General features: G+C 39.6%; 1 protein-coding gene across 1 annotated transcript in view; it reads right to left on the reverse strand.

Moving 5' to 3' along the window:
- Ptchd1 (patched domain containing 1) overlaps positions 1-23,790 on the reverse strand; it is a 52,373-nt gene that overhangs the window by 6,887 nt on the left and 21,696 nt on the right. The window contains exon 2 of the mRNA XM_048336396.1: positions 6,963-7,623. Within this exon, the coding sequence (XP_048192353.1) occupies positions 6,963-7,623 (661 nt within the window). The remainder of the gene's footprint in view (positions 1-6,962; positions 7,624-23,790) is intronic.

Consider the following 23,790-nt stretch of genomic DNA (forward strand, 5'->3'; position numbering starts at 1 on the left):
GCCAGTTATAAACATTTACTTTATAAGCTGAATTGTTTGGCTTATCCTAGCCTGTTTTGTCTCACAGTTAAGAGTAAGAGTAAAGGTGTTCTCTGCTTAAGTAAAGACAGATGCTCACACCAGGGGAAGTATAGCATCTTAGTTTTTCTACTAGAGACTTGATATATTGTGGTGGTTCCAATCATGGTATTGAGTTTGAATTTCAGAAATAATTTTCTTTTAGTACATAGTAGCTACAAATTCAAATTCAAGAAGTGGATTTGTTGCTGAGTATTGATGGCTCATGCCTGCAACCCTAGCTGCAGAGGAGGCTGAGATCTAAGAATGGCCATTCAAAGCCAGCCTGGTAGGAAAGCCTGTGAGACACTTATCTCTAATTAACTACCAAAAAGCTGGAGTTGTGGCTTAAGTGGCAGAGTGCTAGACTTGAGCACTATCAGGAATAGTGCCCAGGCTCAGAGTTCAAGCCCCAGGACCGGCACATACAAAAAATAATTTGCTAAGAGATCTTTGTTTAAAGCTAAAGTATTTAACAGGGCTATGTCCATACATATATACTAACCGACTGAAGTATAGTATATGCAGGGCTGGATTCTCATGCTGTAACTCTTTTGAACAATGAACTGACATTTTAGCAAAACCAATATCAGAAAGCTGAATCATGCTTTGTCTGAGAGTGGTAGGAATTAAGGGGTAGGGGACTAGATGAGTAGAGAAAGGAATGGTGGCTGAATACAGTCATAATATTCAAATGTACATATGTGAAAGTGGAACTAGATAACTTGAGGCGATAGATGGGTCAGGCCAGATGAGGATGGAGATGAATAAAGGAAGGAGTGACATTGGTCAAGATGCATCATACTCATAAATTGATAGGTTGAAGCCCCTATGCACACTAAAGATAATAAAAATAAATTTAATAAAAAGATAAAGTATTTAGATATTGTGTATATATGTACTATAAAAGAACTGTGTATGAGCAAGGTATATAATTATGCTATGGCTATTGTGTGATACCTTTATATAGAAGACTTATATAATATATAAACACATATATATGGCATATTTTAGAAAAATATGTTTTATATATTTGCATATAAAATGTTTGAATGTATATCGTGTATTACTACGTAGAAAAATATAGTATTTATATTTAGGTAGTCAAATGATTTATATTTTATCATGATGTTATGAACACATTGTATACATATAATATAGCTAATACATGTAATATGCATGCGGATTATACACATATACATGCACATGAAATGTATAGTAAGCTGATGTGGAATTTATTTGCTAATGAGGTAGAGAAATGTTAATGCTACTGTATCCACATTGTGAAGGGGGTAGAATTCCTCTCTTGGTTCCCATGTGTCTACATTTTGGTTCTTGACTAATATAGTAGTAAAGACTAGATGAAAAGCAGGATTTCTGTGACAATAACTATGGATCTACTTGGGTTGTGAGCTACTCATGGACTCATTGGGTCAAAAATCTCCCAGTTGTGACTTTCTGAGGTTGCCATGCTAATGTAGACACTCCGTGTTTTTAGTAGCTCACTGTCCCAGAGTTGCCGCTGCCTGACCTTCATGGCTTTGCCACTTCCCTACTCCCTGGGCAAGATCACTCAGGGATACCTGAGACCTGAGTTAAACACAAAGCCTCCTGCAGTCCTCTACTGGATTGAGTTTTACAGTCTTGGGCCTATGCCCTCAGTCCTGGTCTTGTCTTAGTTTATAATGGGGACTAGAACAATAAAAAACAACAACTGTTTTGTTTGTTTTGTTTCTCAAAGCTATTTGTTTCTGTCCTCCTGCATCATAATATGATTGGTGGAGCATAAGAATAAAATGATGAGAACAAATGACAAAACTAGATTACATGATCTCTTTGTAAATTACTCCCATATGACTACAGGCTATTACCAAAAAGTAGGAACACAAACTTGTTTTAAACAAGATGTACACAGAAATGTGAACAACAAAACCAGTACAAACTAATGTTTCTAGAAACTACTGAACTTATTATTGTTGTACATAGGTCAATTTTGTCCACAGTACTCCCATATACTTCTATTTTGTTCATGCAGATTGCTGCAAATAATGGATTTCTTCAATAACATATTAGGTTGGATCATATGAAATTACCTTTGTTGTTGTTTGAAAATGATTGGATATTGATAACATTTTACTAGGCCAAAAGTAGTCAACACTGTATGATTTGAGTTTTATTATCTACCTATCTTTTTTCTCCATTTTTTCTCATGACTTTAAGAATATAATCAGAACGCTGAACACCTTTTAGATTTGTTAGAGGGAAAGCAGTTACAAGTTACAAGTTCTTGCACAAAACAGTATATCTCTAGATCAGTTTCATATTATTATATCCTATTTCACGTTGCATCATAGGACAACAAATTCTTGGAGAACTAAATCTGGTTTCTGCTAAAAAAAATACAGAGTCTTAGGTTATATAGCAGAAAGTACTCAAACTTCTCTGCTATTGTTCCTTTCCTGGTACTTATTTCACTTTGGTCACAGTCTTGAGCCTGGATCAACTGTGTATTTCCCTTCCTTCAGAAGGAAGAAAGTTTTCTGTATTTGGCATTTTACCTCCTCAAACTTTACAAATATTGGAGATAGCACTTGTCAAATAGTTTCCATCTCATCTAGTTTCCAGGGCTCATGTATCTTGAAAAAAGGCAAATTGATCCTTACCAGTTAGGGAACCAAGGAATACCTAAACTATCTTTCACCATGACTTTACATTTCCTTTTTGTGCACAGAATGTACAGGAAGCAAGAAACTCCCCATAGGCACAAAGAAGAAAACTTCTCTTCTGTTCCTTGTATGTTCTCCAACGTTCCATTTCTTTCTTGATTTATGAATGATCAACAAAGCTGTGGAAATATGAAGCCTGTAAAGAAAGCTGCACATACAAAATCTATGCCAATATCTTAAATCATACCCAACAGGAGAAGAGTAGTGTAAATCCTCATCCCAGAGAGGAAACTGTAACAGATAAAAACAAGGCTTACAAATGATGATTCCAGTACCCTCACTTGCTTATACCACTATAGTTTGGAAAGGAGTATTGCTTTCTAGATGACAAGAAGTGGAGGGGGGGAAAAACCCTCTTCTCCGAATTGTAGTAACAGAAAATGTCAATGAGCATTTGTAATACTGCAGACCTTTTAGACTTTTAGCTCCAAATAAACTAATCTGACTCATTTGGACAGAGGTTTTGGCAGAAGGAAGACTGTCTAATATACACGACACTGATTAAAAACATTCTAAATCATGATGTATCTCTGCTTACATCATTGCCAAAATGATTCATCTGTGTAGGATATATTCTTATTGCCAGGGACGTCACATATCATCTTGGCTAGAAACACACAGTCAAATTCCCATTAAGGCGAACTCTCAGGGTTTATCCAAATTCTTTCCTCTTCTGGAGTTTTGTTAGGCTAATACAGCTTGACATACATGGTCTTAAAATTTTCCACTCTAAGTGTATTACCATTTTGGCATTTGATTAGAGCTGGTCTTATGTGACCAGTGCTACACTGAGAATATTTAGATTGCTGAATTTCAAATCTGTAATGTTTATCACATTCTCGACTTATTGATAAGATAAGGGACCTTCTACTTTCTAGACTTTTTCTAAGGTATTTTTCCTCTAAATGCAGCTATCAATAGTTGATTTCATTTGATATATTTATAGAACATACAAAATCAAGAATTTTCCCTTAAATCTGCTTAGGTAAATCAATACCATTTTGTTACCTACAGGCAAATTTAATTTAATTGATGTATAATGTAAAAGTCTTAGCAGTGCATTTCTTCTTGGTCATTTCAAATAGTCTGTCATAAAAAAGCAGAGCTTAAACATTGGCCTGACATACAACATTTATGAACCTGATCTTGCTTATATTTCATTTTACAATCAAACTCTAAGAATGAAGCATTTATCTGAGACATCTAGAAGGGCAACCATCCTAAATCCAGGCATGGTTGGCTTTATTAGCATGTTAACCATCCATTACATTGTGAAAAGTGTTTATTGCAAATGGGCCTTGGCTTCTAATATGTGTAGCTCCCTTTCATGTTGTGACTAAGTAATTTGAGAACACTTTGGGCTGAAAATGCACAGAAAGGTTGCACACTGACTGTCAGCAGGGAAAACTGCTGTCAAATCAATGCATGTACTATTCTTCACAAATTGCAAACAAGGGAGTACTGGGCACCTACAGTGCTTGTTCTCTTTCACAGCAAAAGCCTGATTTTTCTGCACTGAACTCTGACGTCATGCTCAGTGATACCCAGTCCCTATGGAGTTATGGAATTACCTACTAGTTTTGGATTTGTGGTTTAAAGACACTCTTCTGCTAACATCATTCCAGCCTACCACCCCCTTTATCTTTCCCTGTACTGATACAGTCTGTCATAATTTTGGTGGTTGAATTTAACTTACAATGTTTAAAAGTGTTTTTTTACAAAGTATAAAGATAAGTTTCTAAGAAATATGAAATATTAATCACAAGCTGGTGGCTCATACCTATAATCCTAGCTACTCAGGAACCTGAGATCTGAAGATCATGGTTTGAAGCCATGAAGGCAGGAAAGTCCATGAGACTCATCTCCAACTAACTAGCAAAAAGTCAGAGTGGAGCTGTGGCTCAAGTGGTAGCACACTAGCCTTGAGTGAAAAAAAACTCAGTGACAGCACCCAGGTCCTGAGTTCAAGCCATAGGATCAGAACACACACAAAAAGTATAAGTATTGTATTTTTATTTATTAACAAAATTTTGAATATTTTAGCTTTATTTTACTAAATGAAGTTAACATTTTGTGTATTGCTATTCAATGAAGAAGCTTTAAATGTTGTGGTTTTAGTTAATTTAGAATTTTAGGACAGTTTAATTAATTTTAGGACAGTTTAAATAGTGTAACATGTTTTGTGATCACTGTTAACAACCTGGATTGTCATAAAGCCAGCACTGATAGTACTATTTCTAGCTCCAATATCCTTTGTTCCTCCTCTTAAGAACCTTACTATTTGCCTTCTGTTCCCTACCCTTTTCATATTCTTGTTTTTCTTCTTCCTACTAAAGCAATAACAAAAAACACTATTTTGAAAAGGAAAAGCTAAAAAAATCCCCCCCCCAATACTCAAGCAGGAGACTAATCATGAACAAACCATCTTAATTTAAACCTTGTCTCTCAAATTTCTGCAGAAGCTACTTTTCAAGGAACCACCCTGTATCTCATGATTGACCCACATGGTTTTAGGGGTTTTTTTTTTTTTTGCTGCTCCTGGGGCTTGAACTCAGGGCCTGGGTGATGTTCCTGAGCTTCTTTTACTCAAGGTTAATATTCCACTACTTGATCCACTGCTCTACTTCCATCTTTTCTGGTAGTTTATTGAAGATAAGCATCTCGCAGACTTGCCTGCTTGAGCTGGATTTGAATCGTGATCCTAAAATCTCAGCCTCCTGAGTATCTAGGATTATAGGCCTGAGCCATTGGAACCTGGCAGTTTTAAGATTATTTTAAACAAGTAAATTATGCTGTCTTCCTAACAGAAAGGACTCAGGAAGAATGAAAGCAGATTACTTGTTGTTTTTAGCAATGACAAGTGAACTGACCTAGCAAATTCTCAAGATTTTTAGTCCCTCCACAGTGCCCCACTCTTCACAAAAAGCTACTCATTATATTTATTGACTAGTTCTCATTTCCTATATGTCACAGAGCACTAAGGGCAGAATGTAATTTTGTAGCCTTGCATCCCCTGACCAGTTTATCATTTACTCATAAGGCAGCTGACGTTTCCTGAGGATTCTCTTATCTTTTCTGTTTTCTTCTTCTTTTTTTTTCTTTTCTTCTATTCTAAAACAGGATATAGGTATACCGATGAATTCAATCATGGTTATTTCCAAGTCAACAACAATACAAGGTCACTTCATTTTCCTGTTTCTATCTGATTCCAAATGACATCTTAATTTTACTAAAGAAACTGATGAGAATTTACCACAGAATGAAGGCAAGTTAACTGCTTGAATCCTTGACTCACAGGACTTTATCATCTGTCAGGCTGGATATGTTATCTTTGATACTGAATGGACAGAGCAACCTATGTTGTGACCACTGTGGCTTTGTTTTGACTATTATCTCTAGTAAAGAATTCCTGTAGCCCCCGCACCCCCTACTCTGTGAAAACACTGGAAACAAACTGTTACCACAACTTTAAAGCCATTCTCCTTAGTTCATACCAAGAATATGAAAAGAAAGATCTTCTTTGAATCATGCCTCACATGTCAATTTTGAGGTTCTCATGCTCTTTCTCATGATGCTCATGCATGCCTATAAGCTGGAAAAGTGAGAGGAAGTAGACACTAACTTACTGCCCTCTCATCCACCACTCTAGAGCTCACTGAAGGCATCCTACCAAAGAGCCACCCAAGGGCTTTATCTGGCTTATAGGAGTGTGCTCAGTCTTCTCTGAGGAGTGGTGAGAGTCAACTACCCCAAGAAGCAATCCCTAATGACTGACTCCCAAGGTTTCTGGGTAAATAACCTGGTTTCCTCACCCCACAGAAAGGGCCTTTCTGTGGTGTGTTTTGCTAGTTCTTCCAAAAGTCTCCAGGGCCTCTCTTCCCTCTGCATGCTTATTTCAGAACCTGCTCCTGGAGAAACCCATCCTAAGACACTAGGGCACCTAGAAAATCATGACCTCTTAAATACCGTATAGTTGCTTAATGGAGAAGTAGAGCCCGGATTTCTGGCATGTTTATCAGACTAAATTGCTGCTTGCTGATAACCAGTACTTGAAAGAACTAGCCTTAGGACTTCTGGGTAAAATGAAGATAGAATTATTAAATGCCTATCCCTGGACTTTAAGGAACCCAGTTATCACCATCAAGAAGATAAAAACTGAAACTGAAGGACGATAATTACCTAGCATGACGAAAGGGACTCCCAGGAAGGTGGAATTGTATTTCCCACCAGTAAGATTGATGATTCCAGCTGCAGTGAGGGTGGCCAGGCTTATGGTTACCAAGCCAAGCAGGCCTAGCCAGGGCTTGCTGCGGACGCAGTCCTGCATGGAGCAGCAAAGGATGGCCATGGTGACCACCAGGATCAGGCTGGTGACCAGGTAACGTTCTGACACACGGCTCGTCTTCTGGAAATCTTCCCTTAGTGACGCGGATGTGTAAGGGTACATTTTGACTTTGCTGTTGGATTTCTGGAACAGTCTGACAGTGTCACAGAAACTGGACTCCCACCTCTCAGCTACCATATCATTGAGACTGTTGATTGACTGCAGGTAGTAGGTGAGCTGAATGGCCTCCGCAGATTTCACCCGATCCTTGCTGTGGACGGTGACACCCCCAAGCTGGTGCCCATTGTACACAGCTCTCCCATCCTTTAAGTGAGTGATCGGGTACGTGATAGCAAAATTGGTCCGATTGGTGGCCCGGGCATTCTTTAGTTCTTCCAGGACGTGTACTATGTCATCCACGATGCAAGTCTTATCATTATTCAGGATACATATGTGCGCAAACGTGTAATTAAAGCCAGGCCTTGGCACCTGGATCTTGGTCACAGCAGTATGCAACTATGGGGACAAAAATAAAAGACAGAGATCATATTTATTACAAAAAAGTAAACATTAATACATGACATTATTTCCATGCTCAAATAATATTCGTATCAGGCATCAGGGGTTCACACCTATAATCCTAGTTACTCAGGAGGCTGAGATCTGGGAATCATCATTCAAAGCCAGCCAGGGCAGGAAAGTCTGTGAGACGCTTATCTCCAATTAACCACCAAAATGCGCTGTGGCTCAGAGTGCTAGAGTGCTATCCGTAAGCATAAAAGCTCAGGTACAGCACCTAGGCCCTGAGTTCAAGACCTAGGACTGGTGCATGCATGCTCAGGCACACATATGCGCACATACATACGCGCATGTACACACACACACACACACACACACACACACACACACACACACACACTATTCTCTCTGTCTCTCTTACCAAGGAGAGTCTTTCATTCAATTTCTAAGTTACTGTTTAAATGAGAAAGTATAACCATAGATTAGAAACAAAAAATAGGCATGCAAAACACACATCGATCAGTGGTTTTCATAATTTGTGGCTGGATGGGTAACATGAGCCCATCCACTCACTAGTGCTTGTCAGAAATGAAAATGTCTAGATGTGTCAAACCAGAATCTCTGGGGTAGCACCTAAGCGTCTGGATCTTCACAAACCCCAGAGAGTTCTGATACAGTGAATGTTTGAGAAGTGCTACCACTAAAAGCACCAGCATTGTTTCATATCTTCTTTATTTGTGATCAAATTCATTTACTTTTGAAAATCTTACCTAGTGATCTTGAAAAGGTGATGTGAAAAGTGAACTAAGGTGTAAGGTTGAGTGCAGAGTCCTGTGTAGACCAGTGCTTTGCTGCAAAATAATCTCTTCACCCAACTACTCTATACCCTATGAGATAAGAGGTTCATTTTGTTGTCTTTCATTTTGCTGGCATTTCTGGTCTGCATCTATGGGAAGAGAGCTGTAACTCTAAGAGCTTGGCTGGAATACATTGGAATCATAGTCAAGGAGCATAGTGAGATTTATTTTATGTACTTGCCCCATGTAGTATTTGCTATACCCAGATGCTGTATGCCTGCCATGAAAGTGCACATTATAATGCAAGCACTAATTGAACAATTGCTACTACATGTCAGGCATAGTTTTAGGCCCTTTAGACAGATTAGCTCATATGTTCAAGAAAGTACAAAGCAGGTAGGAGCATTAGCTTCATCTCACAGATAAGGAAATTGAGACATACAGAAGCTAAGTCATTTGTCCAAGCTCCTGTGGCAGAGTAAAAGGCTACCCAATCAGTCTGACCCTAGACTGGGGCTTAGCTTTATACCATAGCCCTCTAGGTTGGCAATAGTGGAAGCTGCATGAGGGCTCTTGCCAGCAGCTAATTCTTGGATATGTGCCTTTTACTACAGTGCCCTTAAAAAAACCCAAAGGACCTGAGTTTAAGCTATGTAGGGGTAATGTAAGTTACTGTCTCAGATGAGGAAACAGGGAGGTGGGGGAGTAAGGGACTTCAGTGAACTGCTGTCATGTGCTAATTCCTCACACCTTAAATCTGTTCAACAATTCATTTTACAGATGAGGGAACTGAGGATGTGGAGGCCATGCAAATGGGTTTGTTAGTGCTAATTGCTGTCTTTTGAAATGCCAGCACATTCCATCATACAGGTCTGTAATGGCCACTAGTTGTCCTCATGGTGGCTTTGCCTTTATCTGGGTAAAATGTGGCTGGTCTGCAAAATGAGGCCAGTTGTAGGCATATTGCTGAGTGTTTACAAGTGCCTGGTGCTGAGTGGACTCGCTCATGAGTATCTCCATGATGTTGATGCATTTTCTCTCAACTCTATTCTACATGGGTTATTTGTTAAGATATTTTGCTGTACACATGTCTGGGTAAGTGGGATTATGCTTTTTTTAAACCTTTGAGGGGCACCAGCTGTCAAAGTCATTTAATTAGACTAGTATCTGAGTTGATAATCCTAACTCTCAGTGTTCCCTTTTCCCACATCTCTCCATGAGTGCCAACCCTCAAGGTCAGAAAACACTTTACTGTACTGTATTCAACTGAAATATTTGGATCCCCTCCCCTCCCTTCCCCTCCCCTCCTCCTCATTCTCCTCCTCCTCCTCCTCCTTCTTCCTCTCTCTCTCTCTCTCTCTCTCTCTCTCTCTCTCTCTCTCTCTCCACACACACACACTCCACAGAGGTATCTAGGAGGCTATTTTCTTTTTTATAAGGAGTCTATTTTCTGAAGCATAAGCATAAATTTTTGTTTTGGTATTTGGGGATTAAAAGCCACCAAAGTGTCTTTCAATGGTAAAGTTGTGAAAGTCTTTTTCTATTCATTCTTTAACCATTTCAACAAATTTGGATTATAATAATCCCTAAGTACAGAAAACTTCAAAATGTAAAAGGTAATTTTGGAAGATGGGAGAATGAAGAGGAACTGAAAATGAGAGAGTGTTGATAAGAGTTAAAAGAAAGATTGAGGAAGGATTCAGAATATACTAGAAAAGGAGTGGTATTGAAAACATGCATATGTGTAATATTTGTGCATTGTTTGTTCCCATAAGAGGTGTAATAAATTTCCCTTAGAGTGATTACTAAATATGTCAAGAGAAAAAGATTGCTGAATAAGATGGTGTTAAGCCACAGGGCTGAACCCAATTATAGCAAGGGGATATTTTCCATCCAGTCTCTTAAGTAACCATACTCTTCTTGGTGGGGAGTTATAAACTATTCAGTGATGTGCTATGATTCTTTGGAGCACACGTTGAAGAAAGTGCATACCATGTTAACCTCTGTACTGTCAGACAATTGGAGAGAGTCTTGGAAAATGAGATGCTTACTGAAGTTTGAGAGGGAATATTCCTTAATTACCAAGGCTGCTGTGAGATGTAGCTGCTTTGCAGTTCTGATGGAGTGGTGGGTAGAACATGTGTCACTCTTGCTTCTGCGTGGCAGGGTGATATGAAGTGACAAAGTATTGGGGGTGGTGGTGGCAGGGGAAGTCTGTGGGATTCTACTGTGGGATAAGAGGTGAGAGGCTAAATAAGGCATGGCAAATGAGAGATAAGACATCTTTCTGTGATTTCTGAAACAACTCAGTTCTGATCATTGGTCTTCACTTCTGTCTATCAAGTACATATACAATCTATTCTTGGTTATCTGTGTAGACATGGTCCAGACCCTGTATTATAATACTTAGACACCTCTCGGTACATGGCATTAGAATGCCCTGATTCAATTTTCTAAAGGACCCCTAACCAAGGCAAAAGAAGTGGTAGATATTCTAAACCATGATACTGATTATATTCATAGGGGAAAAAGGAAGCTAGTAACCAAAGTTATGTTTTAGCTAAACCACAAATGTGCACAGTAGGCCACATGAGTTGTTGTTAAGTTAGATAAATTTTTGAAATTCTCAGTAAAAGAGAAAGAAAATGATGCAAAGTAATAGTTCTGGTCTTTAACAAAGTCTCAATCCGTCATGTTATCCTGTTTGTATAACAATGTGTGTATTCTAGATTATTCACTCAACACACATTCAACAAGTGTTCATCAAATATACTATGTTGCCAACAACAGAATAATTTTACTGGATTTAGTATGCTTGCACTTATGCATGGAAAATCCCATGAGTTACGATGGTACAAACTGGGTGGATTCTAACAGTAAACACACTAGCACCTAGTGCTTAGTCCTAGTAAAGACCAATCCAGTGTTAAGCTCAATCATGATTATTTTGATTATTAATTTGTTGTTAGAGACCAGAACTGAATGTTAAGGCTCTGAATAAACTATATAAATTGTTAGCATCTTTGTCCAGAACTAATCAAGTTAAGAATGCTAATAGTAATGACAACTAGTCTGCTAAATAAATTCCATATAGTTAAGAACTTATTCAATATAAATACCCTGTAGAAATGATTAAAACCTCGACATTACAGCTGAAAAAATTGAGGCTTAAAGAATTTCAATAACTCACCTAAGACTACCCAATATGTAAAGGGCAGATGCAGGATTATAAATCAGGCCCACTCCTTCAGGTGTGAGACTTCAGGTCTTAGTTACTAAAACAGTGTTGGTCTAATGAAACTTTAAGGATAGACCTTCTAGTTCATTATGTATTTGTGTGTGTGTGTGTGTGTGTGTGTGTGTGTGTGTGTGTGTGTGTGTGTGTGTGTGCTGGTTTGGGGCTTGAACTCAGGGCCTGAGCACTATCCTTGAGCTTTTTTTTGCAGAAGGCTAACACTCCACCACTTCAGCCACAGCTTTTTTGGTAGTTAATTGGAGGTAAGAGTCTCATGGACTTTCCTGCCTGGGCTGGCTCTGCACTTCAATCCTCAGATCTCAGTCTGCTGAGTAGCTAGACTTACAGGCGTGAGCCACTGGTGCCCAGCTTTCACTACATAATTTTAAGATATCATCTAAGGAGTAATAAAGGGGGGTGAATTTGCTCAATGTACATTATACATATGTATGGAAATATCACAGTTAAACTCCTTTGTACAATTAATATATGCTAATAAAAGGGAGAAAAAATCATGCATGAAAAAAGTGAACTTCATAAATATCAATTTAAGATTTATTACAGCTGCTTGTGGTATGCGTACCTACACACTGAAGTTCTTTTTTTTGGCAGTGACAGATCTGAGTATAGATGAAACCCCAAAAGAAAACAGGGTAAAGAAAATAGAGTCACTAAAAAATAAAATGAAAAAAAAAAGCATTCACTTTGCTGATTTCCCATTCTGGGGAGGCAGTGGCTGTACTAATCCCCTTCCGCCCAAGCCTGGGACAAAGCCAATACAGGCTGCTGGTCACGACAGGCCAAAGTCTAATTTCCTCTCTGCCTCTCCTTGGCACACACAGATCTTCCTCAGAAGACAGCAGGGACACCTTGTAGAAGAAAGTACAGAAGGAACCTGGAAGGAAGTATGTGCTCCTGTGTAGTGATTAACATAGGAAAAATACCTGTGGGGTTACAGGATCTTATACAACATATTCCAGCTCTTTTTAATTTGTTTCTTATTTCAAAGGGAAAGGAGAAGGCAGGAAAGCTGTTCTGCCATGCTCTGGGAGCAGCTTCAAACAGTCACTCAGTAATCTCAACTGTGAGAGAAGACTAGGAGAGGATGTGGGTTTCTTACGTCCCCGCAAGATAGCACCCATCACCCTCTGTCAGCATGATGACACCGCTTTTATCAGCTGTCTTCCTTTCCCTGTCTCACATTCCCAGCCCACCTTCTGCTATTACTCCCAAGTAATCTGCATACATTTAAAAATGTAAATACATTTTAGATTTGCTTTTCTAACCTCTATCATTTACTCCCAAATACCATTTGCCTTCCAAATAACACTAAATCAAAAGGATATCAAAATGCTTTCAAGGAATATCTTGTTTTCATCCCTATATCAAATGCCTTCTTCACTGAATCCAAACCACTTCCCAGATCTTGATCTAGGTTTGTATTCAGCAACTGTAAATGGATAGGTTGTAATTGGCAAAATATCCTCACCTAGGACACAAGAAAACACCTTGAAGTGGACGGGTCTGGTCTCTGCAGTTCATAAATTACGCTCGCTCCCTCAGTGTTATGTTCTGTCTTTGCATGATCTCACTCTCACCCACTCTCTTTCCTCTTCTTTTAATAGAAATGCATTACATCAGAACACCAGAAGTTGCAAGTTGGGGATTGTTACCGTGATTCATTTGTAGTGCAGCCAAAAGCAAGTTAGTCATCCCTTAATAAGTGAACAGAAATAATCATTCTGCTTTGAAATATTACATTTTCAGAGGACACTAGATTTCAGCCGTGGTTGAAGCCAAAGATGGGACTGTCTACTCACAGGCTTCCTTTGCCCGTGGGTGCTTGGTTGCACACACACCAAACTGCTGCCTGTGTCAGTACTGCAATGCCTGTTTGGGCCTGAGAGCGAAGCACTTCTGTTTTGTTTCTTACTTTGCAGGGGATAAACATTCATAATTTGGGTGTTAATAATGAAAAGCAGCTAAGATAACCCTACTTCGTAATTCCCCCAACAAGCTCGCTCAGTTTGTAACCTTGACTTGAAAAACAAAGCAGCCTTAGACTAGAAGGAAATAAGCCTTGGATTTTTAAGGAAAAAAAAAAGTAACCCTGCCTAGCAAGTGTGAGGCTGAATTCAAACCCTAGTATTGCTTAAAAATACACTAAAAAATCCTGATAATGTAAAGAATCTGTAAGGCTAAACTTTCTGATGAAAGTAGTCAATTTGGCCAGGTGCTGGTGGCTCATAACTGTAATCCTAGACACTCAGGAGGCCGATCGATATCTGAGGACTATGACTGGAAGCCTGAATCTCCAATGAACTGGCAAAATAATGAATAAATGTCCCTACCAGATGAACTCTTTAGTTTCTCTTGAAAGAACTTGCTACCTTTCTAATAAACTCTAAGCTTGAGAACAATGAAAACTGTGGCTGAAGAAAGAATTAACAAGAAAAATGTTCTAATGACATGGGTCATGCATGTTCTGCTGAATGATGGACTATGAATCATAAAGTAATGAGTACTTGGAGCAGTATTTTTACTCTTAAGGTATTTTTCTCCCTGGAATGATATTTTTTCTCTGTTCTCAACCAGATCTACTACCCTTAAAAAATTATAGGAGCATCTCAGCTACTGTCTTCCTTTCTCTGATTTTCAGAGGTCTGACAAAGAGATGATCAAGGCTATGATTTTTCTTGTGACTCAGTTTGCTAAAGACATGACCATTCCAGCAGGGTTGCTATTGGGGGCACCCTTGGTAGAGACCCACTGCCTGTACACCACTGAAACCCTCATCAGTAAAGTTGGGACAGTAATTATAGCTATCTCATCAGGATTGTTGGAGAATAAATAAGAAATTGAATACAAACTATTCATTACAGTTTCTCACACATATATACTGGTACCCAGTAAATTTTGGCTGAAACCCCAAATGAATAAACAGAATATCCCATATCTACTGTTTTGTTTTGATTCCTTCCTATTATTTTTTATTTGAACAATGGATATTCTTCAGTTGCTTTTGAAAAGTACACTCAAAATGTAAAGGTAACATATTTTTGATTAGTGGGTAAGAGAAGTTAGTAGCATGTATCACTATAAATATTTAAAGAGAATAGTTGGGAATGTGTTTAAAAGTTAAGACAGTCTAATTCCAGTATAAGCTTCTAGCCTGAAAATGATCCCATGATCTTCTGGCTAGCTCCCTAGATAGATCACTGTTTATATCAAGTGAAAGATTCCAGACCAGGCAGGGAAAGATGATGGGTGTAAAAGAAGAAATCTGAAAGTTATTAAGTGCCTACTAAGTATTGGGCATTGTATAAAGAATGATTCATCTATTACCTCATTTACTCTCATGCTAATTTGCATATGAGGAAAATGAGTCTGAAGGAGCTTGATTAACCTGCCCAAGGTCACAAATTTAGTAAGTACATCAGCACAAACTTAAATCTTAGGATAGACAATTGTCTCCTAATGGAAGTTCCTTTGACAAAATAAAGATTTATTTCTTAATCTTTTTGTGTTGGACATTTCGATATTGATAAGTTTGCTTTTTGGTAATAGGCTTAAACACAGTACCATAGCATGACTTGCTACTGACAAAGCAGAATCAAAGGGTTAGACATGGCAAAGTCTTCTAGGGCAAGTAACAATATTCTGACCCATACTGCATGTTGACACCCAACGAACACCAGATATGTATAACAGCAATATCAGAGAAGCCACAGGCCATTCTCAGTGGTGAGCATGCTCAGCCAGGTGGACATCAAGAAAACAGGTATGAAAAGAGCTTTCTTCATCAGTCCAAATAGTATCCTCTGTATCATATGTGTTTCCTATGTAATCTCTTCCCCCACAGACACACACTCATAAGAACTAAAACTTTATAGATGTGTTAGTGCAAAAGGGCTGACAGCTTGGGGATTTATTAGTGTATTAGGACTTTGGTAGCATCATTCTCCCAAGGCAGTTGAACACTAGAATATATGTGTGTGTGTGTGTGTGTGTGTGTGTGTGTGTGTGTGTCTGTCTGTCTGTCTGTGTCTGTGTGTCTGTGTCTGTGTATGTGTATGTCCTGGGGCTTGAACTCAGGGTCTAGGTGCTGTCCCTGAGCTTTTGTGCTCAGGGCTAGTGTTCTAACCACTTGAATCACAGCTCCAATGCTTAATTAGAGACAAGAGTCTCACAGACTTTCCTGCCTCAAGCTGGCTTCAAACCACCGTCCTCAGTTTTCAGTCTCCCAAGTAGGTAGGATTACAGGTGTGAGTCAACAGCACTTGGCTTTAGAATATATGTGTTTTATGAAGGCAGGGACTTTGTCTGATTCCTGCATCTCAGGCAACTAAGAGTAGAAGGAGCCCAATAGAGTTGTGCTGATCATACCTCCGGTGTTCTTTCTTGCTGATTTCTATTCTCTCTGGTGACACTGAATGATATTTCATTTGTACCCAAAGGCTACTGTGCTACATGCATATCATTTACATCTTAAATAAACAGATGACATTGAATTTGGTCCTATCACTTACATGCTGCCGACAAACGGCTGGTCTCATTAGACAAATGGATATTGTTAGAGTATAATCTAAAAAAAAATATAAGTGTAGCGAAATAGTGTAGGTAGGTGATTCAGGACTGAAATAATTATGTGCTATGCGTAATTATAGGGCAGCTTGAAATTTTCATGTGCATTGGATATTTTGTAGAAAAAAGTAGAAAAAATACAGAATTCTAAAGACGAGTATAAACAGTCCTGTGGAACTACCATCCAAAGTCATCTCTATGTGAAGATTCTGTCCCTACTATTAAAGCTGTCATTGAGTAGTGTGACTATAACATTTATATAAACTACAACACTCTTGTGAGTGCAAGAGAGAACTGTGTAGTTTCACAGGAACATAAAGTATAAGATGGGACTATCACAGGCAAACTGGAATGTATCCCTCTGGATGCCTTAGAGGACTTGAGCACTGATGTGATTTCATCTGTTTATGTTTCACAGTGGCCTTTAGATGATAGTCCTTTGGTTTACAGTCCCACTGCTGTTGATGGTACCTAGAATATTGCATGTGACTCGATCTTGTTATAATAGAGGCTTCAAGGAAAAGAAATTGGAATTTTTTTTCCCCAGTTCTAGCTATTTCCAATCCCACCTTCCCATCCACCATTGCAGGCTCTACCATTATAGGGTCCTGATGTTATGCAATATTCTGTTTTCCAGTAGCTGATTTTGCTCACTACTGCAGAGGTGGAAAACACCCATAGAGCCCTCAGAACATCTCATCTACCTCCCCTCAGAATACCAGCCCTGCTGTCACTGACAAGTGGCTTCAATTCAGCTGTCTCACTGACAGGGGGCTTCTGGAAGTGGTTCACCCAGCCAAGAGCAAGGATTATTTTAATGCCCAAAGGTGTCATTCTAGATGATTGAATCTTTACTGAGGAGAGTGACTTGCTTATTTTCCTGATGAAAAATTTCATGTTCACAGATGTGAGTTCTGTATTGGGTCTCAGACACTGGACATGTGGAAGGGCAGAGCATTTTTGCTTTCCTGAAAATTAGAAAAAGTCTTCTGTACTTCATTGCCAATTGTAGCAATTAAATCCATAGACTCTGTGAATTATTGATCCAAATATTCAACATGTGTTAAGTATCTATACTATCTGGGCATTAGGTAAAGCCCAGGGAAATTAAGAACATTAAAATGTAATATTACCCTTAAGAAACTTAGTTTAGTGGAGAGACTTTAGGTAGGCTTTCCAAATTAGTTGTCACAGGTGAGTCACAAAGTGAAGTGTCACATTGTTATGACAGGAATGGCTAAAGAGTATGGTTAAGTACAGGGAGTCATCTTACGCTGGAACACAGGACACATGTGATGTGTGTGTGTGTGTGTGTGTGTGTGTGTGTGTGTGTGCATGTTGATGAGGAGGAAATGAGGTGTATGTTCATAAACATAAATGTTGTAGTGAGGCAAGTGCAACTTGTCATTCATCCATTTGATGAAACTTCTTAGTAACTGTAAGTCTTAAGCCACATGAACAAGATGGATATGCCTTTGCTCTCACAGAGAATTCCAGAAAAAGACTAGCAATGAAGCAATTATAAAATCTGTATAGGTTTCTAGGATGAGAGAAATGCAAGCGATTGAGAAAAGACTCATTGGAGGAAGTAACTTGGAAATTAGGCCTCTGAATGGGAAGGAGTTAATCATGAGCAGAGGAGTATCCAGGGATGTGGAGCTGGTATGGAGAATAAATAAGGTCCAGTATGGGCAAAGTCTAAAAGGCACCACAAAGATGCAAGGGAAAATGGAGGTAATTCAGGGTGGTGAGAAATCCTAGGAAAGTTGTGACAGGAAAGTTAAAGGGGAAAGAAAGATCCAAACCACATAAGGCCTCATATGCTAAACTTGGAAGACAGATTTTTGTCCTGTAGGCAACTGACAGCCAAGGAAAGGCTCTAGGCAGGGGATGTTGAAATGATTAAAATCATGTTTTGGGAAATTCTCTGCCTGCAGTGTGGCAGCTGGATTTGGAAGGATGGAGAGTTGAGGCAGGAAGATGGAATAAAACACTAATGCAACACCTAGTTCCCTGGCGAAATGAAGATCAGAACCACTGTTGCCATACTGGCTTAAAGGTGGCAGGATTATGTCTCTATCTTTTTTTTTTTTTTTTTTTTTTTGGCCAGTCCTGGGCCTTGGACTCACGGCCTGAGCACTGTCCCTGGCTTCTTCCTGCTCAAGGCTAGCACTCTGCCACTTGAGCCACAGCGCCGCTTCTGGCCGTTTTCTGTATATGTGGTGCTGGGGAATCGAACCTAGGGCCTCGTGTATCCGAGGCAGGCACTCTTGCCACTAGGCTATATCCCCAGCCCGACTATCTTTTTTTAAAATATATATTGGGGCAGCTTCTTTTATAAGCAAAAGCTTATGAAAACTTTTCCTTTCATCTGAAAAGGAAAACCAGGTAGTAATAATTGGATGACAACTTTGCTCCCTGGTACTGATTAAACACTTGGATTGCATTTTTCATGTGTGAGCCTTAATGTACTGCTTATGAGTTTCCGAGATGTGCAGATTTAGCTGACGTTTGGCCTTTGCTTTTTCAGTATATATACTTCCAAAGTGCATTCATACACCAGCAAGCACAAGAGATTCTTAGCCAATTGTTTCAACTTATTCTGTAGCAGATGTGCTTGGCACCCTCTTGTATCCTCTGGCCCTTATCTCCCAAGAGCACACCTGCCTGACTTCAAATGCCAGCACCCACACTTCTTTGTTGGAGAGCCCACTTTGCCACCTGCTTGGCAGGCCAGGAGTGCTGGGGAATGAACACCCAATGGGAACAGCCCTCCAGCAATGACAGATGGGAGTTTATGTTGGAAAACCCAGCTCCCTCTCCATGGGTGGGCTCATTCTGGGGTGAGTGTGTTTTAAATTGGTTCCTAGAGATTTCCCCGTAAGACTGTCTTCTAGTTGCCCACAACATTGGCCTTTTGGGTCTCTCCCCCTTTCTGTTACTCCACTGCTCCACTTCTGATAAGGTGCCTTTAATTTATTTGATTTTTTTTCTCATGGTTGAAAGACTAGCAATGAGGCAATTACAAAATCCATATGGATTTCTTTTTTGTCAGTCCTGGGGCTCCACAGCGCCACATCTGGCTGTTTTCTGTATATGTGGTGCTGGGGAATTGAACCCAGGGCTTCATGTATGTATACGAGGTAAGCACTCTTTGCCACTAGGCTATATCTCCTGCCCCAAAATCCGTATGGATTTCTAAGATGAGAGAAGTGCAGAGGATTAAGGGAAGACTTCCTGGAGGAAGTGTTTTCTAAATCAGGCCCTCTGCACGGGGAGGAGTTAATCATAGATAGGCATGACTGAACCAAACTGAGATAATGTACAATAATGCCCAATGCCTCTGGAATATACAGTATCTTCAGAATATTAAACCATCCTCAGACCAACTCTCCAATGTTTTGAATTTGAATATTTAAGTGTGGTTATGTGGCACTAAAATTCAACCCTATAGGAGGAAAGTTAAGCTCTTTATACTTAATCTTTTGAGGGTGAGGCACAACAGCAGGTATGTAAACATATTTCTTCAAGTGGCCCTGTGAAATTTGTGAATATGTGACTAGTTCTATCAACTGGACTTCTCCAGTATTTTCATTAAGGATTAAAGCTAATGGTGTGGTAGGTTCCGAGTATACTGATAACAAGAACGCATTCCTCAGGCTTAGGCCTGGAGCTTGCCAGGAGTGGAGAACTGTGAGATGACATGATGTCTCATTTTTCTTCTTGCTGAAGATAAAAGAAGCCGGCATTTTTAAAGGCTTTTGGTTATTTGAATAACAAAAAAGCTTACTGATATAGTTAGAAGCCTCTTTGCATCCTTCTGGAACATCTCAGTAGGTAAGGTCTCAGGCTTCAATGTTCTCTGTTGACAGTGAATGCTGGCATCCTGCCCAAGTTGGATAAGAGTCCCTATCTTTACATTTCTGGATTTCTGCTGTTATGGCAGTAGGTGTGTGGGAGAGACAGCTGATGTGTTCACTGGATTGCTTCCCAGGCAGTGATGTGCCTGGGGAGTATGTACTGGTGGAGACGAATTCTCCATGTATTGGCACTGCTACCAGTACAGGTGCTGAAAGTCGCCATGATGGCAGTGTGTCGGATGTCAGGAAAACTGAACTGATCTGTCTGCCAAGACTCAGGCTGCCTTTCTGCTTTTGGTCCTCACCACTGTTGGGTGCTTTCTGCTATTGGGATGGCAATCTAACTCTTTCCCCTTACTAGCAGGGTCACTAAATTGTGTGTGTGTGTGTGTGTGTGTGTGTGTGTGTGTGTGTTCATCATTGAGGCATTGTATATAAAGTATAGCAGTCTTAAGTGTTTTAAGGATTGTTTCTTTTTTTTTAAGATGTAGATCCCAACATGAACATTGCCCGGATCAAGTGAGAATATGCACAGCATGGAGAGGCCCCTTCTGTCCTTTCTCATTGAATACCTCCACTACTCTCAGAGGAAAACTGTTTGAAATCTATCAACATTGATTAGGTTTGCTTGTTCTTGAGTTTCTGACACATGCAATTATGCAGGATGTGGTCTTTTGTATCTGTTATGGTTTGTGCAAGCAATGGCTTATAAGAGTCATCCATGCTTGTTTATCAGCAGTTTTTGTTTCTATTTGGTGAGTAATATTCTATTCTATTTTATTTTTTTATTCCTCCCTTGGTGGACCTTGTAGGATATTTCCAGTCTGGATTTGAAAAAAATTCAACATCAGTGTATGAGTGCAATGCATCTTGATCACTGTCATCCTTTCCTTCTTTCTCCCCATCTTTCCTAGCCCCATCCACACCTTCAAATTACATGGTTCCATTTTCACATATGTTCATTGAATATAATAACTATATTTACCCACTCTTCCTCTCTCCATCCATCTTCCCCCGTCCCCTTCACAACCTCTTCCCTCCTGGCTACATGTTTCAGCCTCCTGGTATTCATTTTGTTAAACTGTTCTTTAGTTGCTTAGAGGAGTTATACCACTGGAATCATCCCCTGAGTATACCATACTTTAATTTGTTTATGTATATATGCATATGACCCTGTATGTGTTTTCATAATTGTTTATCATTTAGATATCACTTCTACACACTAGAGAAATTATGTGCTGTTTGTCTCTCTGAGCCTGAATTACTTCACTTAACATAAATTTTTCTGGGTCTATCCATTTCCCTGCAAATGATGAAATGCTCAACATCCCTAGCCATAAAGGAAATACAAATCTAAACAACATGGAGATTTCCTAGTAAGATTGTTCATCATCAAGAATATAAACAACAAAAGATGCCAGTATGGATGTGGTGGGAAATGAACCCTAATTAACTGTTGGTAGGAATGTAACCTAGCATGATCACTTTGGAAGTTAGTTTGGAGATTCCTACCCAAACACTAAACTAAACATAGAACTTCCCTGTGATGCATTGATGCCACCCTTGGGCATCTATCCAAAAGAGTCCAAGTTAGAAACAGAAAAGCCACTTGTGCATCCATGTTCATTATTCACCATAGCTAAGTTATAGAATTTTACAAATAAAACTTCTATGGCCATTCCTGGACATAGCCTTTGGAAGGTTCTCACTTCTCTCAAGTACATATGGTGACATATTGGTAAATGCTTATCCATTTTCTGACAATAGCCCTGGTTTGTATGTGTTTGTAAACACCTCCACCATGGCCAATTTCCAGTTACCAAGAGGGTATGAGGAAGAGATTCAGCCAATGAGATTTCAGAAGCTAGTAGCAGCCAGCCCCTCTACACCACAGTGTCTACAGACCTGAGGTGAAAGTTTGGGAACCACAGAGTGAGCATAGCAATACATGAGATTTCCAGTTGTCCTATATCCTCATCAATATTTCACTTTATCAGTCTTTAAATTTTTTTTTTTTACCATTTTGATAGGTACATACTGATGTCTCATTTTGGTCTGAATTCGTGTTCCTCTGGTAACTGAAGCTAAGCCCCCTCTTCACATGCCCTGTAGCTCTCTTCTTTTCAGAAATGACTTATTCAAGCTTTTTGCCTCTTTCGTTATTGGGATGTTTTGTATTTTCCTTGTTGATTTGTAGGTGACTATTTAAATTCAAGACTAGTGAGACTCATTGGAAACATGGAAAGAAGGGAGAGCTCCAGAGAGCCAGTTGTCCTTGAAAGAGCCTGACATGGAATCCAACAGACTAGTTTCACGTCTAACTCAGCCACTTTCTGATGACGTTGTGCAAATTACCCTTATGGTCCCTGAGTTTTCTGATTATCAGAATTTGATTACTGTTTTGTAATGTTGATTATTGAATGAGACAAAATAGACAAGCTGCCCAACAGAAAATTCTATCACAGGTGTTCAGTACTATACATAGTGAGAAATCCTCCCCATCTCCCTTAATTATTCCCGAGGTGCATGATGGATTAACTGAATGCCCAGAAATCTCATGTTCTTCCTTGTTGTCTAATACTATTATTGCCATAGAACAATTGCTTCTCTCATGATGAGAGAGGTATAGTAGTTGTGAGAAGTAGCATGTCTCATTGTGGGTGGTAACTGGCAAAGTTTACTAAACATGTTATGCTGCAGTGACTTATCTGATCGCAGGCTGAAGGGTCCATATGGCACTTTTTAGAGCCCTAAAAAGTGGAGGAAAATCTGCTCCGAGTCAGCACTAGTACGAAACTGGGGCTTTTTCCAAAAGGGCCGCACAGTGAGTGGACTTCTAAGCTGTAGTCCTCCGCCTTCCCTTCTGGTTAGAGGATGTGAGGAATGACAGGCTTAGCTTAGATGTCATCTCCTCTAGGAAGCCTGCAGTGGAAATGAAGATTAAGCTCTCCTCGGTCCTCTGTGTGTGGACACATCTACTGCATCACTTGTCATAATGAAACAGCATCTTCTTTCCACTGTTTTTTTTTTTTTTTTTGGTCAGTCATGGGGCTTGAACTCTGGGCCTGGGTGCTGTCCTTGAGCTCTTCAGGTCAAGACTAGTGCTCTACCACTTGACCCACAGTGCTACTTCTTGTTTTCTGGTGGTTAATTGGGGATGAGTGTCATGGACTTTCCTGCCCAGGCTGGCTTTGAACTAGGATCCTCAGATCTCAGCCTCCTAAGTAGCTAGGATAACAGGGGTGAGTCATCAGCACCCAGCTTTCTTTTTACTCTTTAGGAAAGGAGCCAATGTGTGTGTGTGTGTGTGTGTGTGTGTGTGTGTGTGTGTGTGTGTGTGTGTGCTTGGGCTTGAACTCTTGGCCTTGCATTCTTGCAGGGCTCTTTCACTCAAGGCTGATACTCTACTACTTGAGCCACAGCTCCACTTTCAAGTAGTTTTAATCGTCATTATATCCCTGCTCCAAGCTCAGTGTACGTGAGAGAAGGCATACAATACTTAAGATAAACATTCTGGACAAGCCAAAATATCTCGTGTGGTCTCTTTAGCATTCCCCTTGTGTGTCCTGAAACAGTTACATACTGAGAAGTGATTAAGTAAAAGTACTAGTTACTTCCCAGAGACTCAGGAGAAAGCAGCCAAACAAATTTAAAAAAAATAAAAAAATATAAGGGGAAAAACAAATAA

This window comes from Perognathus longimembris, chromosome 28 (genome assembly GCF_023159225.1).
Source record: "Perognathus longimembris pacificus isolate PPM17 chromosome 28, ASM2315922v1, whole genome shotgun sequence".
Taxonomy (NCBI): domain Eukaryota; kingdom Metazoa; phylum Chordata; class Mammalia; order Rodentia; family Heteromyidae; genus Perognathus; species Perognathus longimembris.